Source organism: Manihot esculenta, chromosome 2, assembly GCF_001659605.2.
Source record: "Manihot esculenta cultivar AM560-2 chromosome 2, M.esculenta_v8, whole genome shotgun sequence".
Classification (NCBI taxonomy): domain Eukaryota; kingdom Viridiplantae; phylum Streptophyta; class Magnoliopsida; order Malpighiales; family Euphorbiaceae; genus Manihot; species Manihot esculenta.
In genome coordinates, this window is record NC_035162.2 from 29,724,700 (window position 1) to 29,741,954 (window position 17,255).

At 47.9% G+C, this 17,255-nt stretch overlaps 1 protein-coding gene across 1 annotated transcript; it reads left to right on the plus strand.

Annotated features, from left to right (window-relative positions):
• Positions 1-436: 436 nt before the first annotated feature.
• LOC110608902 (cilia- and flagella-associated protein 251-like) lies at positions 437-16,115 on the plus strand. Its single transcript, XM_021748185.2, has 2 exons — positions 437-840; positions 15,536-16,115. Exons 1-2 carry the CDS (start codon positions 437-439, stop codon positions 16,113-16,115), a joined length of 984 nt encoding a protein of 327 aa, XP_021603877.2.
• Positions 16,116-17,255: the final 1,140 nt, after the last annotated feature.

A 17,255-nucleotide genomic window follows, 5' to 3' on the forward strand; every position in this document is an offset into this window, starting at 1 on the left:
ATACGTCACCAGCCAGCAGGAAGAAAAGGATAAAAGGGATACCCCTCTAGAGAGATAGGCCAAGTTTTATTCTTCAATACAAAAACCCTTGTAAAACCCTATTCTATTGGATCTCAGATCATCAATTGGCGTCGTCTGTGGGAAACGACGGAGATCTTTTTATCACCGGAGTTTTCACTCTTAACAAAACCCACTGAGATCCACGATGGCTAATCACAACGAAAACAATCTTAACACCCCAAATGACCTAAGCTCTGCCCAAGAAGGGCAGCAGTTCTCCTTTTCTAGCCCTACAACATTAAACAACCAAACACCCATTCCTCTCAATCCTTCGCCAAGCTTGACAGGGAACGCGCCCGCAGTGGCCTTGTCCAACCAAGACCTCCAAACTATCGCATTCCAGCTACAAAGCACCACCCACTGGTTGGGGCAGATAATGCAGCAAAGGGGCCTTGGCACCCCAGTGAACACACTCCCAGTGGTAGAAGAACCCCAAACCAATGAGCCCCAACCTACCCCTGATCGCCTTCAAACCAGCAGCCGCGGCGCCGGGGTACGGGAGAGAAGAACCGAAGAAGAGGAAGAGCCGGAGGCCCGAGTCCACGGAAGAAGGGCGAGGGAGATGATAGAAAATGAGCAGGCTGACAACTATTCCGCCGAGACAACCAGGTGGACCAGGAGTGAAGCAGAGGAAGAGGAGTATCGCCTAGAGAAAAAACCCAGGCCGAAAGATGAAGATGTGGACCAAAAACTGCAGAAGTTGAGAGAGCAGCTTTTGGTCGAGCTGGGAAAGAAAGACCAAAGCCAAACCTTCCTGCCCACTTCTTCGCCTTTTTCGAAGTGGGTGCAGCAGGAAACTGTCCCTAAGAAGTTTATGATGCCGTCCATGGCAGCCTACGACGGAGCTGGTAACCCAAGGGAGCACGTCATGAACTATAAGACCTTCATGGAGTTGCAAACCCTGTCAGATGCCTTAATGTGTAAAGTGTTTCCAACGACGCTCTCGGGACCAGCGCGGGCGTGGTTCAACAGCCTTGAGGCCGGAAGTATCAGAAGTTTCGGAGACCTAGCCATTTGCTTCATTAGTCGATTCATAGCCGGGGTGCCAGCAGAAAGGAAGACGAGCTACTTGGAGACAGTAAGACAGAGAGGGGGCGAATCACTCAGAGAGTATGTCGCTCGTTTCAATACGGAGGCCCTGCAGATTCTCGAACTCGATGAAGGAAGGGCGGTAGAGGCCATGCAAAAGGGAACGACCTCTGCCGAGTTCTTCGGTTCCTTAAGCAGGAAGCCTCCGACCTCCCTGGCCGAGCTGATGAAGAAAGCGGAGAAGTATATAAGGCAGGATGACGCCTTAGTAACCAGCCGATTTGCCAAAGAGATGACAGGAAAAGAAAAAGCCTCAGAAGAAAGGAGGCCGGAGAAACATGAAAAGAAACACGGCAAGAGGCCCGAGCCGTACAAGCAGGCCTGGGAGCGAAGGGATCAAAGGCCTCCCCCTCCACGGGTCCATGAGCCAAGATTGCCTCCCCCTTGGGTCCCTGAGAAGCCGACTCCACTAAATGCGTCCAGAGCCGAGGTGCTCATGGCTGTCCAAGATAAGGAGTTCCTCCAGTGGCCCAAACCTATGAAGTCAGAAGCAGACCAACGAAATCCTGACAAATATTGTCAATATCATCGGACGCATGGCCACGATACCAACAACTGCTTCCAGTTGATAGCAGAGATCGAGAGGTTGATAAAGAGGGGGCATCTCAAGAACTTTGTGAAGAAATCAGAGGGACAAAGGCCTCAATCCAGTCCGGCGGTTCAGATGCTGAGGAGAACAGGAACTGGACCAGTGAATGATGGATCCAGTGGGACCATCAACATGATTGTTGGAGGAACGGGAGGTCGGATGGGCCGCCGAGGGAAGAAGAGAAATCGGGAGGGAGAGAGCAGCAGTACTGAGGTCATGCAAATCGTTGACCACTCTCCCATGACCATCACCTTCTCTTCAGAAGATGCCCAGGGTATTCAGATGTCCCATGATGACGCGCTCGTCATTGAAGCCGTCATTCATAATTATCGGGTAAAGAAGGTCTTAGTGGATGACGGGAGTAAAGTCAACTTGCTACCATACCAGGTCTTTCAGCAGATGGGAATTCCGGAAGAACAGTTGGTCCGAGACCAGGCACCAATCAAGGGGATCGGAGGAGTACCGGTGCTCGTAGAAGGGAAGGTGAAGCTGGCTCTCACCTTAGGTGAAGCACCCAGGACTCGCACTCACCACGAGGTATTTTTAGTGGTCAAACTTCCGTTGAGCTATAATGTGATCCTGGGGAGGCCTGCGCTGTTCAACTTCGAAGCTGTCACCAGTATCAGGTATTTGGCGCTTAAATTTCCAACAGAAGAAGGAGTGGGAATAGTCCGGGGCAGCCAGGAAGAGGCAAGAGCAGTATACTTAGCCACAATAGCAGAACCGAGCTCCACTGGAAAAGCTCTTGACTCGGAAGTGCTAGAGCTTCGGGATGAGAAAACAGAGGCCAGGACAGAACCGGTGGGGGAGCTGGAGATCTTCCCTTTATCAGAAGCAGAGGCAGAAAAGGTCTTCAGTCTCAACGCCGGCCTCACTGAAGAACAAAAAGCTGAAGTCATGGCCCTGATCCGAGGTCATGCGTCTAGTTTCGCCTGGAAGCCCTCCGACATGCCTGGAATTGACCCTAAGGTAATGACACACAAACTGAATGTACTCCCCGAAGCCAAGCCAATAAAACAGAAGAAGAGAGTAGTAGGAAGAGAGAAGCAGCAGGCCACCAGGGAGGAGGTGCAGAAACTCGAGGAGGCAGGCTTTATTAGGGAAGTTATGTACCCGCAGTGGCTAGCAAATCCTGTATTAGTCAAAAAAGCCAATGGCAAATATAGGATGTGCATAGATTTTACTGACCTAAATAAGGCCTGCCCTAAAGATTATTATCCACTTCCTGATATTAATAAAATGGTCGACTCTACGGCTGGTTTCGATTATATGTCTTCTTTGGATGCTATGTCTGGTTATCATCAAATCCCAATGGAAAGGTCGGATGAGGAAAAGACCTCGTTTATAACTGAAGATGGAACTTATTGCTACAGAGCTATGCCATTCGGATTGAGGAATGCCGGGGCAACTTACCAAAGATTGATGAATAAAATCTTCAAAAACCAGATTGGCAGAAATGTAGAAGTTTATGTAGATGATATGGTGGTCAAAAGCCCAAATTTCCAGCAGCACATAGCAGACTTGAGGGAGGTATTCGGGGTATTAAACCAGTACAGAATGAAGTTGAACCCAGCAAAATGTGCTTTGTTTATTAGGGGAGGAAAATTCTTGGGATTCATGGTGAGCGGAAAAGGCATCGAGCCTAACCCGGAGAAGGTAGAAGCCATATTGAAAATGCCAGAGCCGACCTGTGTAAGGGACGTCCAAAGACTAACTGGAAGAGTAGTAGCACTCAACCGATTCATGTCAAGGTCAGCAGAAAAATGCTTACCATTTTTCAAAAAATTGAGGAAGGTGCCAAACTTTGAATGGACAGAAGACTGCCAAAAAGCCTTCGCGGAGCTTAAGGGATATCTCAGCTCGCCCCACGTGCTCAGTAGTCCTATGAAAGGAGAAGAACTCCTGATATACTTGGCAGCCTCTGTAATACCCGGCTCAGTCAGGCATCGGAATTCCTACCGTCCGGTGGAATCTCGGATGTCGGATTCGTTTTGAGGGGTTAAACTGACGTTTTCTACAAGGTTTTCTAAAGGTTTTCTAACATGGTTTTAAGTGTTTTATGGTTTTGAAAAGAAAGGGAATGAGTTGTGAAGAGAAAAGACCAAGGAGGCAAAATGCAGGTTCGGCCGTCGAAGGTAATGTTCGGCCGCCGAAAGTGCTATAGGTTCGGCTTCCGAAACTTCACGTTAGGCCGCTGAATGTTGCATGGTTTTGCATGCAGTTTCGGCAGCCGAAGGAAAGGCGGTTGGTCACCTATTTAAACCCCTTTGACCGGCCATGGAGGGTGTTGGAAGCTCTCTTGGTAGTCAAAGGTGAGGTTATGCTCTCCTTGGATGTTGTCATGGTGTTTTCCTCAAATCTTGTAAGGTTTTCATGAGTTTTCCTTGGTGTTGAAGGTTTTGAGTAAAAAGAGGAAGTTGTGGCGCTTGACGTTCGTGAAGCTTGTTTTGAAGCTAGGATCACACCAGCCTTTGTTCTTGACGAGGTAAGTGTTGATCCTTATGTTTTCTAGTGTTTTAAGCAAGTTTTATGGAGGGAAAGGGAAGAGTTGCATGGTGAGGTGTAAAAGGAGGTTTTTGAGGGTTTTTATGCATGAGTATGATTATGTGTTATGGGTGTTGTTTGTTGGGGTTTTTAGGTAGTTTTGGACCCCTTTGTGCATATATTTGAGTATAGGCTTGCTATGTGTGTTGGGATGCATGTTGAGTGAGGTTTGGGGGAAGTTGTGCATGAGGTGAGCTAGGTTCTGCCTAACTGGAGAACCCAGCTTCGGCCGCCGAAGGAAGGTTCGGCCGCCGAAGGTGTTGAGGAGGTGGTTTCGGCTACCTAAACCTGCCCCCGAAGGATTGGACTTTCGTCTCTGGAGGGGAGGTTCGGCCGCCGAAGGTGCCGCCGAAGGTTAGAGACTTTCGTCTCTGGAGCGTGTTTTGGCCCCCGAACCTTGCCCCCGAAGGCTTCGGCCGCCGAATGAGGAGCTTTGGCCGCCGAAAGTAGGCGAGTTTCGTCTCTGGAAAGGACATTCGGCCGCCGAACCTGCCGCCGAACGTTTCCTGCCCAGCCTTCTTTGGCATGCTTTGCATGATTGTTCTAGAATCTTTTAGGGGGTTTTTGGGGAGTTGGTTAAGAGTTGTGTTAGCGTGGTTTGGCACCTCATGTGAGTCCACCTGTGTAGGATCGGACCTGAGGCGAGGTGTTTAGCTCCAGTGTGAGAGTTGGCCCAGAGTTAGTCACAGCTTGGCTTCAGGTGAGTAGACCTAACTATGCATGTGTTAAAGTTCATGTTTACAGAGCATGACAGTATGAGCATGAGAGACGCATCATGGATGCCATATGATACTAGGTTGTACTGCATTAGAGATCACGAATATGCTGCATTGCATTGTTATTGTTGATGGGATGGACCAAGGCGATCTCAGTAGCCCGCTACCTGTTATGTCTAGATAAGACCTTTGGCAGCTCCACAGTTAGGGGCCAGGCTCTAGTACATGTAGTGACCTGGGAGTCCGTAGGGACCGGGCACCGACAAAGGGAGTTCTGGGATCATGTCTAATCCGAGATGTGATATGTTTGTACTATGCCACATTCCATGAAAGCATGAAATGAATGCACTGTTTTCTGGTTTCTACTCACTGGGCTCTTGTAGCTCACCCCATTCCCTTAACCCCAGTTTTGCAGGGCCAGAGTTCAGCAGAGTGAGCTACGGGAGAGCAGAGTGTAAGCATGGGTGGCCGTGTTTGGATGTAAGAGCATAGCTAGGTTGTGATAGAGTGGCATGTATATGGATGAAAGAAACTTAATGTATATGTTGATGCAAGATATGAAAGATCTAAGGATGGGATGTTCTAAATGTTTATTTGGTATGTGTGTGTGTATAGTATAGTTGTGGACATGATGTATGGACATGATGTGTATACAGGTTATGCATGGAAAGAGCTTGTGGTAACGAGATAGAGTATAATGAGATAATGTCTAGAATTGTGCGTTGCCCAGTGTGTGCTGAATCCCTAGTGTATGCATGTGTCCTGTTTTCCGTTTCTTGATGAGAAATGTGGCAAGCTAGGCTTAACATATGATGTGTTTCTAAAACTCCAGTGATCAGGGAAGAAAGGGTAAATCCCTTGACCCAAAACAGACATCAAGACTAACTTGTGATATGCTGACCCTGAGAGAGTGGGTTCTATGTTTTCAGACATAGTGCATAGAGGTTGAGTGTGGTAGTAGATCACTGGTGTCGGCCTTGAAGGCTGTGATTTTAAGGTTAAGCCTGGTAGTTTTACAGAAAAGGTTTTCAAAGCTAGTGTTTAGTTGGCTCATGAATGGGATTGAGCAGGTTCAGTAGCAGGCTTGCTACGGGTCTAGGCGGCCTTAAGCCGATCTGGATCCTAGCGCCGAGCAGTTTGGAGCCGTTACAGAAGGGTATCGGTTTCCGGGCTGTTACAGATGGTATCAGAGCATAGGGCCTCTTGAGTACGGTGTTGAGTACGGTGTCATGAGCAAAGATGCTCAGGGATTAGGAGGGCAAGCACAATAAGAAAGATCGAGAGAACGATCATGTCCACTAGGATAGGCTGAGGAGTCATGTCTTGATGATGTGTGTAACGACCCGAAAATCGGACCGCTACCGGCGCTAGGATCCAGATCGGCTTAAGGCCGCCGGGACCCGTAACAAGCCTTACATAGAACCTGTAAACCTGTTCAATCCCATACATAATCAACAATCATACATAAAAATTAAAACTTCTCTTTCATCATTCCTCATACACCAAACTCAACCTGTGCATGCACTAACATAATCATAAACTTGACCCCTCAGTGGGATCTCATCAATTCCCCTAATGGGCGATACATCATGAGTTGAGTTGGTTAAACATAAACATCAATAGACATTAAGATCATGTGTCAACCAGGGATTACAATACTCATAGGGTCAAGCACAACTATAACCTCAATATACCTCATTACATAACATACTGAAATCTCTTACATTATATCATAGTACAATTGTCATGTCCACAATCTAACTATTACATAAACATGCTTCAAAACTCTGGCTAACCTCCTGGTCTACCCTGTACCTGCACATCTGGGGTTAGGGGAGAGGGGTGAGCTACAAAGCCTAGTGAGCAGAATAGTAAAACATTTAAAACATATGATAACATGAAATGCATCACATCACAGCTAATCACATCAAGGATGGATTTCTCACCAATAGTCCCCTACATGGACCAACTGTGCCAGGGGCGTAGAATGGGCCTCACTGGTCTTTCTCTTACATAACATAACATAACATGGTCCAACTGTGCCAGGGGCGTAGAATGGGCCTCACTGGTCTTTCTCTTACATAACATAACATAACATGGTCCAACTGTGCCAGGGGCGTAGAATGGGCCTCACTGGTCTTTCTCTTACATAGTGCCAGGGGCGTAGAATGGGCCTCACTGGTCTTCCGTATCGTATCATCATCATCATAGCATAGGGGGACTAATGGATCATTCAACATCCATCCACATCATCAAACATAAAATGCAATGCACATATTCGTGAGTCTAATGCAACACCCTATTATCTCATGGCATTCATGGTGCGTGAATCATGCTAAACTGATTTATTTATTTAAAAGCATAATAGTTATTCCACTCACCTCTGGCTAGCTCTGACAACTCTGTAGCAGCTGGCTCACTGCTGGGGTCCTCGGTTCCTCGGGTCCGAACCTACACGGATGGACTCCAATGAGGGACCAAACATACATAAGCATAACTCTAATATACTCCCCAAAAACCCCCTAAAACATCGGGAAAACATCACATAAAAACATGCAAGAAATGGCTGAACAGGACACTTTCGGCGGCAGGTTCGGCGGCCGAAAGTCCCTCCAGAGCCGAAAGTCAGGCAGGTTCGGCGGCACCTTCGGCGGCACCTTCCCCCCCTTAAGAACATTCGTCCCCGAATGTACCTCAACTAGCACACATAGCATGGCATAAAACATAACATACATACATAGCACATAAACACAAAGAGATCCAACCTTAAAAGAGATGAGGGTACTGCTGGAGCATAGACTCCCGTGTCTCCCAAGTGCATTCTCCCAAGTTGTGGTGGTTCCACAGGACTTTCACCATCGGGATTTCCTTGTTTCTTAACTTTCTGATCTGGGTGTCTATGATCCGTACTGGCTGTTCAACATAGGTGAGATCCTCTTGGACCTCCACATCAGGCTCACTAAGAACCTTGCTCGGATCTGACACAAACTTCCTCAACATTGAAACATGGAAAACCGGATGGATTCTTTCCATTGAAGCAGGTAAATCCAGCTTGTACGACACATTCCCAATCTTTTGCAAGATTTCAAAGGGTCCGATGTATCGTGGGGCTAGTTTACCTTTCTTCCCAAAGCGAACCACTCCTTTCATTGGAGACACCTTGAGCAATACCAGATCCCCCTCCTGAAACTCTAACTGTCTTCTGCGGATGTCTGCATAACTCTTCTGTCTGCTAGCAGCAGTCTTGATTCTCTCTCTGATTATGGGTACCACCCTGCTGGTGATCTCTACTAACTCAGGCCCTGCCAAGGCCTTTTCTCCAACTTCCTCCCAGCAAACAGGTGATCTGCACTTCCTTCCGTACAAAGCTTCGTATGGAGCCATCCCGATGCTAGCATGATGGCTGTTATTGTAGGCAAACTCCACCAAAGGTAGATGCTGCCTCCAAGAACCACCAAAGTCCAGCACACACATTCTGAGCATATCCTCGATAGTCTGGATGGTCCTTTCTGACTGTCCGTCAGTCTGGGGGTGGAAGGCAGTACTGAAATCCAGCCTAGTACCCATGGCATTCTGCAGACTCCGCCAAAACCTGGAGGTGAACTGGGGCCCTCTATCTGACACTATCGAAACAGGAACCCCATGCAGCCTGACAATCTCATCCACATACACCTGCGCCAACTTGTCCATAGAGTAGCCACTCCTGACAGGAATGAAGTGAGCAGATTTGGTGAGTCTGTCCACAATCACCCATATGGAGTCCACTCTATTGGACGCCGCCGGTAACCCCACTACGAAGTCCATAGCTATATTTTCTCATTTCCATTCTGGAATAGGTAGCGGGTTAAGCATTCCAGCCGGCTTCTGATGTTCCAGCTTCACCCTTTGACACACTTCGCAGGCTGACACAAACTGTGCCACTTCTTTCTTCATAGCTGGCCACCAATAAACCTTCTTTAGATCTTGATACATCTTGGTGGCTCCGGGGTGAATGCTGTATCTTGCACTATGAGCTTCTCTCATAATGTCTCCTTTTAGCCCAATGTCATCTGGTACACATAGTCTGCTCCCATAGCGGAGGATCCCCTTGCTGTTGAATCTGAACTCACTATCATTGCCTGACTGAACAGTCCTGGCAATCTTCACTAACTCTGGATCCTCATGCTGTTTCTGAGCCACTTGCTCCAGAAACACAGGTGTCACTCTCATCTGAGCCACTAAGGCACCTGTACCAGATAACTCCAACTGTAGACCTTCCTCAATAAGCTTGTAGAACTCCTTCACCACTGGCCTCCTTTCTGCCGATATGTGGGATAAACTACCGAGTGATTTCCGGCTTAAGGCGTCTGCCACAACATTCGCCTTACCCGGATGGTACTGAATCTTGCAATCATAGTCACTCAGCAGCTCTACCCATCTCCTCTGCCTCAAATTCAGATCCTTCTGACTCAAGATGTACTGCAGACTTTTATGATCTGTGAAGATCTCACATTTAACCCCATAGAGGTAGTGCCTCCACATCTTGAGTGCAAAGATTACTGCTGCCATCTCTAGGTCATGCGTGGGGTAATTCAACTCATGCTTCTTCAGCTGCCTAGAAGCATAAGCGATCACCCTCTCATTCTGCATCAGTACACAACCCAGTCCCACACGGGACGCATCACAAAAGACTGTAAAGTCCTCATCACTAGATGGCAGAGCTAACACTGGTGCTGAAGTCAACCTCTTCTTAAGCTCTTCAAAACTCTCTTCGCACTGGTCGGTCCACAGAAACTTCTGATTCTTCCTGGTTAGTCTGGTCAGAGGAGCTGCTATTTTCGAGAAGTCCTGAATGAACTTCCTGTAGTAACCTGCCAAACCCAAGAAACTTCTAATCTCTGTCACTGAAGTGGGTCTAGGCCAGTTAGCTACAGTTTCTGTCTTCTTGGGGTCTACCTCAATCCCATTCTCTAACACTACATGCCCCAAGAACGAAATGCTCCTCAGCCAGAACTCACATTTAGAGAACTTGGCATACAAGCCATGTTCCCTCAAAGTCTGCAAGACCAACCGCAGATGATGGGCATGCTCCTCTGCATTCCTGGAATACACCAAGATATCATCTATGAAGACAATAACGAAGTGATCCAGGTACTGGCTAAACACTCTGTTCATGAGATCCATGAATGCTGCAGGGGCGTTGGTTAACCCGAACGGCATTACAAGGAACTCAAAATGCCCATATCTGGTCCTGAAGGCTGTCTTCGGCACATCCTCCTCCCTTATCCTTAACTGATGGTACCCCGATCTCAGATCTATTTTGGAGAAACAACCTGCTCCGGCTAGCTGGTCGAATAGATCATCGATCCTTGGCAATGGGTACCTATTCTTGGTAGTGACTTTGTTCAACTGTCTGTAGTCGATACAAAGTCTAAGGGATCCATCCTTCTTTCTTACGAATAAAACTGGTGCACCCCACGGTGAAGTGCTCGGTCGGATGAAGCCCTTTTCTACCAACTCTTGCAACTGTTCTTTCAACTCCTTCAACTCGGCTGGGGCCATCCTGTAGGGAGGGATAGAGATCAGTCTAGCTCCAGGTACCAACTCTATCTCGAACTCTATCTCCCTAGCAGGTGGTAAACCTGGAAGCTCATCAGGAGAGACATCCTGAAACTCTCTGACAACTGGCACCGAGACCGGCTCCCTGACCTGACTGTCTAGCTCTCTCACATGAGCTAAGTACCCCTGACATCCCTTCCTAAGCAACCTACGAGCCTGAAGAGCTGATATCAGACCTCTAGGTGTGCCCCTCTTGTCTCCTCTGAAGACGACCTCTGACCCGTTCTGATCTCTGAACCTGACTACCTTGTCCCTGCAGTCCAAGGTAGCACCATGGGTAGATAGCCAATCCATCCCTAGAATGACGTCAAAGTCTGTCAAATCTAGAACCACAAGGTCGGCGGAGAGGCATCTTCCCTCAATAAAAACTGGACTGTACTGGCAGACTGACACTGCCACTGACGGGTCACACTTGGGTCCACTGACCCATAGGGGACACTCTAACCCAGAGACTATCAGACCCAACCTCTCAACGGCTCTCGGAGCAATAAATGAATGAGATGCACCCGGGTCCATTAATGCATACACATCAGAACACCCAATGATGAGATTACCTGACACCACGGTGTTGGATGTGTTAGCCTCCTGCTGAGTCATGGTGAAGATCCTAGCTGGAGCTGATGGACCTTCACCTCGGGAACCAGAAGAAGAGGCTGTCCCTCTCCCTCTACCTCTGCCACTGCCCTGAGTTGTGGCTGGAACTGTTGGCTGTGCCACACTACCAGAAGCTGTCTGCTGGGGCTGGCCTATAAAAGGCGCTCTAGGACAATCCCGAGCTATGTGTCCCTCCTGTCCACATCTGAAACATGCATTAGTCCCAGCTCGACACACTCCCCTGTGTGGTCTTCCACATCTCTGGCATTCTGTACCATCTGAGCCTGAGCTCGAGCCACCGCCAAATCCCAGACCGGATTTCAACTTGTTCCAAAACTTATTCTTCTTCGGCTTCCTGGTGGTACTATCCCACCTCTTCTTACCTGAGCTATGAGAAGAGAAACCTGGTCCTCCTCTACCTGGGGTCTTAACCCCTGAAGACTGGGTCACTGACTGCTTCACTGACCCCTCAACTATAGCACTTGCTTCCATTCTTCGAGCCATATCCACCACCGTGTGGAAACTTTCTCTCTCAGCTGACTGAACCAACGAGGAGTACCTGGAATGCAGCTTCATAACATATTTCTTGGCTTTCTTCGTATCTATATCTAGAGCTTGCCCTGAAAAAGGCAATAGCTCCAAGAATTTATCCGTGAACTCCTCTACACTCATGTGCTCTGACTGCCTCAGTTGTTCAAACTCAATCATCTTCAGTTCTCTGGAACTGTCTGGAAAAGCCCATCCAGCGAACTCATTCACAAATTCCTCCCATGTCATACCGTCTAGTCTCGGGTCCACATAACACTTGAACCATTCCCGTGCCTTCTTGCACTTTAAAGTGAACCCTGCCATCTGAATGGCCCTGCTGTCGCTTGCCCCTAGCTCATCAGTTATTGTCTTCACTACTCTCAGATACTCGAAGGGGTCATCCCCTGATTTGTATTTGGGAGCATCCAGCTTGAGGTAATCTGTCATGTTTACCTTGCTCCCATCTGTTGAGCTAGGTCTAGGAGGTTGAGTAACTGGGGCTGCTGGTTCTGTAGGTGGTGGAGGTGGAGGTGTAGCATTCCCCGAGGTGGGGTTTGCCGGGTTTGGATAGAAGGGTGAGGGTGGATAAGCTGGGTACTGTGTGTAGGGTGGATAGAAAGGTGGATAAGGCATGTAGGTAGGGTAGGGGTTAAAGCTGGAGTAATCCGATGTACCTCCCATCGGATACCCTGAACCCTGTGGGAAGGGTGGATAATGGGGTGGAAAACCAAACCCCGAGGCCTGAACGCCTCCCTGAGACTCCCCTGTCCCTTCTTCCTCCATGCTCGCATCCAGGTTCCCATCCCTCCTCTGATCCTCTCCTGTAACCTCCCTCACATCTGAAGAACTTCCTCCTCTATCTGTCCCCCTTCTGCTAGCATCAAAAGACCTTCTAAGGTCCCTTGACACTCTTTCTCTGTTGGCTCTACAAGACATTGCCCTAGGCAATGTAGGAGGACGGGCGCTCGTGCCCTCATCCTCAGGTGGCACTCCAGTCAATCGCGCAGATCGACGAGTTCCTCTCATCCTATTCTCTGAAAAACAGCTCATAACAAGCAAACATTAGCATCATATGGTTCATGTGGGCACACATGAACCCTCATCACATACATCACATAGCATAGCATATCATTAATGCACATGCATAAAGTCATGGCATTTCACATCATCATGCAAGACAGGACTCAACATCCTATCCTAGTGGACATGACCTTCCTATTGTGCTTGACCTTCTAGAACATCTATGAGCCCGACACTCTAGGTCCGATCCTATGAACCTAGGGCTCTGATACCATTCTGTAACGACCCGAAAATCGGACCGCTACCGGCGCTAGGATCCAGATCGGCTTAAGGCCGCCGGGACCCGTAACAAGCCTGACATAGAACCTGTAAACCTGTTCAATCCCATACATAATCAACAATCATACATAAAAATTAAAACTTCTCTTTCATCATTCCTCATACACCAAACTCAACCTGTGCATGCACTAACATAATCATAAACTTGACCCCTCAGTGGGATCTCATCAATGCCCCCAATGGGCGATACATCATGAGTTGAGTTGGTTAAACATAAACATCAATAGACATTAAGATCATGTGTCAACCAGGGATTACAATACTCATAGGGTCAAGCACAACTATAACCTCAATATACCTCATTACATAACATACTGAAATCTCTTACATTATATCATAGTACAATTGTCATGTCCACAATCTAACTATTACATAAACATGCTTCAAAACTCTGGCTAACCTCCTGGTCTACCCTGTACCTGCACATCTGGGGTTAGGGGAGAGGGGTGAGCTACAAAGCCCAGTGAGCAGAATAGTAAAACATTTAAAACATATGATAACATGAAATGCATCACATCACAGCTAATCACATCAAGGATGGATTTCTCACCAATAGTCCCCTACATGGACCAACTGTGCCAGGGGCGTAGAATGGGCCTCACTGGTCTTTCTCTTACATAACATAACATAACATGGTCCAACTGTGCCAGGGGCGTACAATGGGCCTCACTGGTCTTTCTCTTACATAACATAACATAACATGGTCCAACTGTGCCAGGGGCGTAGAATGGGCCTCACTGGTCTTTCGTATCGTATCATCATCATCATAGCATAGGGGGACTAATGGATCATTCAACATCCATCCACATCATCAAACATAATATGCAATGCACATATTCGTGAGTCTAATGCAACACCCTATTATCTCATGGCATTCATGGTGCGTGAATCATGCTAAACTGATTTATTTATTTAAAAGCATAATAGTTATTCCACTCACCTCTGGCTAGCTCTGACAACTCTGTAGCAGCTGGCTCACTGCTGGGGTCCTCGGTTCCTCGGGTCCGAACCTACACGGATGGACTCCAATGAGGGACCAAACATACATAAGCATAACTCTAATATACTCCCCAAAAACCCCCTAAAACATCGGGAAAACATCACATAAAAACATGCAAGAAATGGCTGAACAGGGCACTTTCGGCGGCAGGTTCGGCGGCCGAAAGTCCCTCCAGAGCCGAAAGTCAGGTAGGTTCGGCGGCACCTTCGGCGGCCGAAAGTCCCAGACAGAGACGAAAGTCTCTTTTCGGGGGCATTTTCGGCAGCCGAAAGGCCTGCCTCCCCAGCCATGTTCGGCGGCCGAAAGCTTCTTCGGCTGCCGAACCTGGTTTCTGCCGAAGGGCAGAAACTTGGCTCCCAAATGCATTTTCGCCTCCAAACTCACCAATCATGCATATACCTCAGTTAAAACATGCATACAAGTTCCTAGGGGCCTCAAAACATCAAATACCCCAACTACAACACTTTAAACACACACAATCAACACACATTGTCCAAAACATCAATATTAACCCATAACTCAACATATAACCTAACATGCATTTCTACCCATAGATCTAGCATAAAAACTCATTTAAACACATAAGGAGCTTAAGATCGGCTCTTACCTCTTGAAGATCGAGAGGGAGACGACCTAAACTTGGAGATCCACGAAAATGAGCTCCTGAGTTCCCAAAGCTCCAAAAGTTGTTTCAAAAGTTCAAAACCTTCAATGCAAGCTTAAAACTCAAGAATAATGGTGGGGATTTGAAGGAAAAACACTAGATTTGGAAGAGGGAGGTCGGAAGCTAGCTGTGGTCGAAAATGGGAGAAAACTCGCCCATTTCGGCCAAGTGACCCCTTTTATAGGTGGCTGGCCAGGCCACGTTCGGGGGCCGAAAGTGCTTCCGCATGCATGCCATGTTCGGCGGCCGAACTTGACTTTCGGCGGCCGAACCTGGACTTCCCTCACTCATGCTTTCGGGGGCCTAACGTGCCTCCAAAACGCATGCATGTTCGGCGGCCGAACTTGACTTTCGGCGGCCGAACCTGGGTTTTCCTCTAAAGACTTTTCATGTAAAACTCATTAAATTTTCATATTTAAAACCATGAAATGCTTTAAAACATTTTATGAAAACATGATTCTGCCCTACTAGAGGCTTCCGACATCCGAGAGGAATTCCGATACCGGAGTCTAGCCGGGTATTACAATGTGTAATGCCATGTTTAATGCATGTGCATTTCTGTTGGTATGATGGATGTTGACTGATCCCTTAGTCCTCGATATGCATGGTATGATCTAAGATGAGTTGAGAGACCAGGTATGGCCTTTGGCACAGTTGGTCATGGCATGTGATGCGAGAGTGAGGGCTTTTGGTGACAGGATCATCCATGATATCTATGTGTTTTAGAGTTCATGTGTTTGCTACATGGACCCTATGTTAGGCTGCTTTTCATGTGTTTTGTGTTTTGTTTTCAGAAGAGTGATGATGCAAGGTGCGAGTCAGTTTGTGGAGTCAGATCCATCTGAGTGGGAAGGTATGGACACTTTTTCTCCCGTTCTGCCAAGAGTGCAGTCAGGAGGAGTTGGCAGTAAGGAATCATCAAGGAACCCTGAGATGTCGCGAGAGGGAAACAAAGAAGGAATGGAGCAAGGAAGAATGTCCGGAGACAGCATGCGAGAAGAGAGGATGGATGTGCAAAGGAGGGATGTAGGTGTGCAAGTGAATATGGATGAAGAAAGGATGGGCAACTCGGAAGATGATGCGCAGACGAAGGAGTCCAAGATCTCAAGCTCAGGAGAAGTTGAGCCCTCCATTCTGAGCACAGCTGCGAAAAGAGAGCAAAAGAGGGTTAGAGGCCTTAAGGGGTCAAAGAAGCGAGAGTTTTGGCATAGGAAAAAGGCTAGTCTGGGGGGTAGAGGGAGAGTAAAATGTGTGAGCTGTGGCAGGCCGCATAAGGGAGTGTGTCTTGCACGGACAACGGCATGTTTCAAATGTGGACAAGAAGGGCACTTTGCGCGTGACTGTCCTACTTCGCCCAGGGTGGTACAAGCCTAGCGGTTAGCTACCAGGAATGTAGGTCAAGCCAGTCACCAAGGAGGAGGAGCAGACACAGCGGACCGAGTGATGCCAGATATGCTCACTTGTTCCTGTTGTGTTGTGTTGTGAGCTCTCGTGTGTTCTCTTCGTTAGTTGCTCTAGGAGCTTTGAGCGGTTGAGTTGCTAGCTTCTCGGCTTAGCGTGTCCTCTTTGGATTAGTTAGCCCCGGGTAGGATTCATCTCTAGCAAAGGTTCAGTCCAGTGTCTTTGAGAGTAGATGCCAGCCACTTGACTTGACGATCCGAGACTTGAGTGTCTGGATGTCATTCGAGGGATGGCTTGGTTTTCTCTTTCTGATGCTGGGGTTACCTGCGTCTGCAGCGCAAGGTAGTCAGGAGCAGCGTTCAGGATGGATCCGAGATAGGTGTCAGAGGGGACCGAGTAGAATGCCTAGAAGTTCGCTGTCAGCTGTCAAGCTCGTAGGGTGTTTAGGAGGGGTTGTTAGAGTGAGTTCTTGTTCAGGTTTCAACGGTTAGCAGGCAGGTCTGGGAACCAGCCTGAATATCGTAGTGGGAGAGTGGTTAGACGTGTTTGTAGGCTAGTGTCAGGTTTCCCATCAGGCAGGGAGGTAGAGTTGGTATCAAAGTGGTACGCAGTACCAAAACCATTTCTATCTTTCGTCACAAGATGGCATCCGCAGAGTTGGGAGAGTGATGAAGAGAGCGTAGGAGTAGTGGAGTGCTAGAGAGTCAAGGATGAATGGTCCAGTGTGATGTGAGAAAAGAAGGATGAATCCGTGAGGCTAGGAGAGTATAGAGGCAGAAGAAAGCAACGAAGAGGAAGAGCAAAGAAGGAGGAAAAAGAGAAGGATCAGAGTAGCGCAGCTGAAGCCTGTTGTGAGGTAAAGACGACGCTAGTGTCGTACAGATGAAGAAAGAAGGGCAAGGATCAGCGTGCGCAGTGGAAGCTTGGGCAGTTCGAGAGCGACGTTCAGTTTCATTTGCTTATTTGCTTGTTTTGTTTGTTGTGTTAACATTCGGGGACGAATGTTTTTATAAGTAGGGTAGATTGTAATACCCGGCTCGGTCAGACATCGGAATTCCTACCGTCCGGTGGAATCTCGGATGTCGGATTCGTTTTGAGGGGTTAAACTGACGT

What these genes read in the sequence shown, in the direction of transcription:
- LOC110608902 (XM_021748185.2), top strand. Translation starts at nt 437, where the DNA reads ATGCAGCAAAGGGGCCTTGGCACCCCAGTGAACACACTCCCAGTGGTA. An exon ending in ACTTCTTCGCCTTTTTCGAA is followed by an intron (nt 841 to 15,535) that starts GTGGGTGCAGCA and finishes TTTTGTTTTCAG; the next exon opens with AAGAGTGATGATGCAAGGTG.